General features: G+C 37.4%; 1 protein-coding gene across 6 annotated transcripts in view; it reads left to right on the forward strand.

Moving 5' to 3' along the window:
* LOC141145285 (uncharacterized) overlaps positions 1-4,388 on the forward strand; it is a 577,610-nt gene extending 573,222 nt beyond the window's left edge. For all 6 annotated transcript variants that reach the window (XM_073631839.1, XM_073631841.1, XM_073631840.1 and 3 more), the window contains one exon: positions 3,720-4,388. In XM_073631839.1, coding sequence (XP_073487940.1) covers positions 3,720-4,154 — 435 coding nt within the window. In that variant the 3' untranslated portion in view covers positions 4,155-4,388. The remainder of the gene's footprint in view (positions 1-3,719) is intronic.
* Positions 4,389-6,000: the final 1,612 nt, after the last annotated feature.

Here is a 6,000-nt window from a genome sequence, read left to right on the forward strand (position 1 = left end):
GTGAAAATAATGTAGAGCTGGAGAGACTGGTATGCAGGCCCTCTCCCTAACTCAGACATTCCAGACCCTCACACCACTGTGACCCTGACTGACCTAATTGCAGCAGTTATAAGTCTTATGTCAAGCGGGAAATAAATAATAACCATTAGCCCCTTAAGTGCTGCTTTTACAGTTTTAGATAACAGGTTATTTTTTTGTGGCAAAGGAAGCTTTTCATATTTCAGAGAAAATGGTTGGTATGGTAGACAGAAAGTGCTCAACATGGCTAGTCGAGTGTGCTATATACAAGAAGGAGAAATTGTCTGATAAGGCAAGGAAGCAATAGGAACATTTCTTGCTAAAGTTTTTTTATGGCTTGATTTAAGAAAAGGAAGGGGTGTGTTAATGTTTTCTTGTGATGTGCTTGCTTTAGAAGATTATAGAGTCTCTGTGCTGCTCAAGTACACACAGATCTACCCCTCCCCATCTGCAGTTAGTATAATAAAGGCTAAGTTCACTTTTTCAAAACATGTTACATGTTACACTCGTATTTAGGGTGAAACATGTAACATGTTTCTCCTTCTGCCTTCTCTCCCACCAGTCCCCCCTCCATGTGACAGCGGGCAGAGCAATCTTCTCCCTGCTGCACTCGCTGTCACATCTTAAAAACAGCGGGGCCATGTGGGGCTCCACCCATATGGCCACATTATTCATTCATGAAGTTCTGCGAATGAATGAACTACAAGAACCATCATCAACTGCATTGAATTGGGTGCCAGTGAGCACTCTCATAGTTCATTTCTCCTGCAATTCAGTAACTGCCTGCCTGTATCAAAGGTATCAAACTTGCTTGCTTCCCCCCATTAAGTCACCTATGTGTCCTTGGGACTTGAACTTGGTACTTGATCCTTCACCTTGACAGAGTTGTGTTACGGCCCGTTCCATCCTTTTTGCCAAAAGTGGTGTTGGCCTTTCATTTAAATCAGAGCATTATTTTGCCTTCTTTATTCTCTCAGCCTCGTTCGGCGGAAGAGAGATGACTGCATTCTTTGGACCGGCAGTCAAGGTTTATTTGTCTAGATCTGGGGAGATATGAGGATCAGACTCTTTTTTTTTTTGTTGTTGTTTTTTTTTTTTTTTGTTTTACCAAAAGGACCCAAGAAGGGGCAGGCAGCTTTCAATTGATCATTCAGGCCTATGGTCTGAAACGTAAAGCTCCTCCCTTTAGGGTGAGAGCTCATTCTACTAGGGGTGTAGGAACCTCCTGGGCTTTTCGCCATCAGGTATCTGTGGCTCAGATTTGTAAGGCTGCTACCTGGTCTTCAGTGCATACGTTCACAAAATTTTTTCAAGTGGATGTTCGAGCAGCCGAAGATTCAGCTTTTGGCCGCAGTGTACTGTGGGCTGCCATATAAGTTCTGATGGCTATTGTTTGGCAGGGTGTCTCCCTCCCCTCAAGGCTATTGCTCTGGGACATCCCAGCAGGTAATGAATATTAGCCTGACTCTATGTCCCATGATGAATGAAAAAGAAAATAGGATTTTTTCGTCATACTTACCTGTAAAATCCTTTTCTTTGAGTACATCATGCGACACAGAGATCCCTCCCATCTTTTTTGAGAATTTAGTGCTTGCTACAAAACTAAAGTACTTCCTGTATGGGAGGGGTTTATATAGGGGATCACTTCCTGTCTGAAGACCTTTGGTCTACCAGTGTCCATTCACCTGATGATAAAGTATAACCCAGCAGGTAATGAATATTAGCCTGACTCTGTGTCCCATGATGTCATTTTTTTTTTTATTTTTAATAAATTTACAAAGATTTCAAACAAACTTCTTTTACATTGTCATTATGGGATATTGTTTGTAGAATTTTGAGGAAAATAATGAATTTAATTCATTTTGGAATAAGGCTGTAATACAACAAAAGGTGGAAAATGTGAAGCGCTGTGAATACTTTCCGGATGCACTGTATACACAGATTAACCCCTTCCCACCTGCAATTTATTTGTGTAGGTTAAGGGGCAAAAAGTCCAAAGCCATGGATATGAAAATAAATATCAACCCTGTGAGAACCAGCTGCTTACACTGTATGTGTCAATGACAGCTGGGCTTACCACTGACAATTTAGAACCAATTAGAGTGGTTCCCAACCTTGTGATCGCTATTTCAATGCAGTGATCACATGAAGGCTGAAAGCTCCACTGCCAAAAATAAAAGCCTTCACCCTTCAGAATAACACTGTCAACCTTGAGCTGCAGTGTTTATATGCCAATCCATTTAATACTTAAACTGTCATAGAAAGAAATAAAGTTTTGTTTATTGTGTATTTTTTTTTTTTCATTTTTGAGCATTTGTCAGAAAAAAAAGAGGAGAGAGAAATGTCTTATTAAAACAGTGTAGCGAAAAAAAAAACATGGCCCTAAAATATGTAAAAAAAACTGCATGCAAACTAGTTGTAGCTGTCTATAGTGTATATGTTTTGACAAAAGATTCACACAACTTTCTCCCAAGATTTACACATTTTTTTCTAACTGGATTCAATTGAAATGAGTCCGGGATGAACGTTGTGTGAAAACCTTTATAAAATAAGCCATCAAGTAATTGTTCTGTTAAATGCAGCACACTGATCTTCCTAGTGAATGACTGTACTGGCTTTGTTGATCATTGGAGAAGAGCAGGTTTAGTTCTCAACACAGCCAGAAAACTGACCACAATGTGCTCTCAAGCCTAGTGTTGTTAGCTTTTAATAGGAGAGCAGAGGGATTGGAAGGAACACAAACTAAGCAATACAAAGAGAACAGGATACATTTTCATACAAGTACATGGTATAGCAGGAATATGAAATGTTGGGTTTACAAATTCTTTAAAGTCACTCTTCAGGCTCCCATGTGTGCCACCCCCTCGCTACAATGTCCTTGATTTTAGTATAGAGGTGGCCTTTAAAGGATAACTCCACCTTGAGATCATGTTACACCCATATTTAGGGGGTAATATGGTGCCAAGCAGATCCCCTCCACCACCAAAATGGATCACCCTCTGACAGTATTCTCGATTCTTCTTCCTTCTGTACAGTCGCATCATTCATCAGTATAGACAGGAAGCCGGAAAAAGAGTCTGCCGGAGCCTGATATTGTATCAGGGATCAACTGATCACAGTTGCAATGCTTAGCAGGCTCATTTGCAAAAAAAAGTAATATTAATAAAAAAAATGCACTTTTCTCTGCAAATATATATGCAGTTATTTTTTGCAAAAGATGGACTTTGCCTTTAAAATTGAGATATAATGAGTAGGAAATACTTAATACATTCCGAATTAGATATTAGTTTCCAATGTTTGGAAATGGCAAAACCGTTTTACACTCATGATTACCAACTCTATCCTCATTGTTCTTTTTCACTGTTTTTTTTCTTCCTGAATTTTTTTTAAACAAATACCATACAATTGAATATTTTATAACACTATAATAAAGATTTTTTTTTTTATTTGTAACTTTATGGTTACTTGCCTTGATTATGGTTATTTGATATGGATAGTGCTTAGTGCAGTTTTTTTTTTTTTTCTTTCATATTTCAAAAAAGAAAAAAAAAGAAGATTGTAACTTGCAGATGTTAAATTGATATAGCATTAGAAGCACAAACTGTTTTCTTGTTTCAAGCCTACAATATTAAAACAAGTGTTCTATATCCAATAAAATGTTAAGGTGAACCAGATAATCATTCTCCTTTCCTCTTACCCAGCTAAATGAATTAAGCCAAGAAAATGGATGTTTGCAGCAGCAGTTGGAAGATGGGAAACTGAGATGTCAACAGTATGAACGTCATTTAGAAACCTGCAATCAAACTCTCTCTAATCTTTTTGCTCATCTGAAAGTTATACAAGAACAGAGAGATTGCCTCCAAAAACAGACTCTAAATGCTGTATCCTGTAGCCAAAACATTGTGCCACCTCTAACCACAGGATCTCATACGCAGCTTCAGATTCTCTCCCAAAAGGGAACAGTAAATGGGGAATCGGAAGAGTTAATGTTAAAAGATTCATTAGACAAATCATGTTGCACACAACGCATGGAAAATCATTCTAGTCCATTACAAGACAACACAGAGTACTGGATGGAGAAAATGAATGGCCTAATGTTACAGATACAACAGCTTGTAGGAACATCCAGAAAGTGAAAGGTGAACCTTTCAAATCAAATACATTTTTAGTGAATTCACATTTTAAACCACATTCATTTTTAAAATGATGGACCCAGAACTATGTGACAAATGTTTGTTCTCCAATCAGGGCATGCATCAGGGAAATATGTTCTGTAACACTGTAAATGGAAGACTTTTCATCAGGACTATTTTTTTAATATTTTTTTTTTGTTGTTGTACCTGCTTATAAAATATAGCTTTGTCCAATAATTTATTGTAGTAGGCTGAGTTTCACTTTACTTATCAATGTAAATCAGATGATTTTTTTTATCCCATTATTCTTATTTTGAGCAAAAGACAATGAAAAGTGAAAGTCCATATTGTAAACATTATATTTCTTTTTTAGCCTAAAAGTCTTCCTTGGTGCAACAATATAAAATTCATACACATGAGTTCCTTTTGGTGGCTTAGGCAGCCATTGAAATGAATGAGCTGCCCTAAAGAAATGCATGTTAACATGCAGCATAATGCATGTTAACACACCACAACAGTGTGAATCCAGCTGAACATTTGTTGCCTGGAAAGTATATTGTCCAGAGCGGTTTATAGAATTCAGACCTGCGTATCTTTATTATTGGTAGTACCTGACCAGTCTGGACCTTGAAGCTGTCCTTTTGCCAGTTTTGTCAACTTTATTACTGTGCCTTCACCCTCATATTTAACACAACCAAAGAATACCAAATATTTTTTGATTTTCCTAAATACCTAATATTTTCATTTTCCCCTTCTGTTCCCCCTCTCTCAGCCTAGACAAGAGTGACGTAGCTTCAGCCACTTACAGGCTCCTAGGATATCCACATCATGTATTCCAGAAGACTTCAGGCATGTAGGTCAGGGGTATTGCAAGAGTTAGTATGACCTTTTGCTGACTTTGCCAACTCAATTACAATTAATAAATAGAATGAGGGACAGCTAGATGTGTGAAGTAACAACTGGCTTTCAATATGACAGAATTCAAAATGGCATTATGGGAAAGGCAGAGGGAACTTTTGGATGAGAACAGGACATTGAAGGACTTTATGGACTTGTAGTTAGTCTTTTTTTAATGTAATGTCATACAATTTATTGTATTGCCTTAATTACAATATTGGGAAAGAGTTGGAAGGTCCTTCTAATGAAATAGCACAAGAGGAAGCAGGCACCCATCATAAAACAATAGAAGGGCTGGAATAGGTGATCTATAGAATATACTAAAAGATAAAGAGATTTCGCGCATAAAATCTATCATAAAAATAAACAATGATTATTGAATAAACACTGTGAAAAATAAATAACAGGTAATGGATAAAAATAAAAATAAATAAATGTAATAAAATAAGTATCACAAAGAATAAGTGCAAATATATAAAACCTGTGCTGTAAAATCAACAAATTCAAATGAATGGCTAAAGCCAAATCGCAAAAAAGTGCAAAAGTGCAAAAAGCTGTGCAGCAGCTACAAACAGCGTGATAAAAGGATGCTATCAAATATAAGACTATAAACCAAAGTTCACATAGGAAACAATATAGAGTCCATAACTTATAATGGTAGTAATGGTAGTGTTGATCTTCATACAACAACTGACAGCTCAACCAGGCTCTCTAGACTCTCACCTCAAAGCAGGAAAAAACAGGCATCAATGCAGATCTTTCTTTGTTGTGACAATAGAAGTCACAGGATGTCTGTGTTCCCCTCTGCTTGCTGTCAGGGACCTGCCAAAACAAACTGGGAGTATCTCCACTTAGGCTTGTGACAGCCCAGTGGGAGAAGGGGGAGGAGGAGAGAGGAGGCCTCTGATGGTGTAGTATTTCAAAGAATATTTATTGGATAAAAACAAATTGG

This window comes from Aquarana catesbeiana, linkage group LG05 (genome assembly GCF_042186555.1).
Source record: "Aquarana catesbeiana isolate 2022-GZ linkage group LG05, ASM4218655v1, whole genome shotgun sequence".
Lineage (NCBI taxonomy): Eukaryota > Metazoa > Chordata > Amphibia > Anura > Ranidae > Aquarana > Aquarana catesbeiana.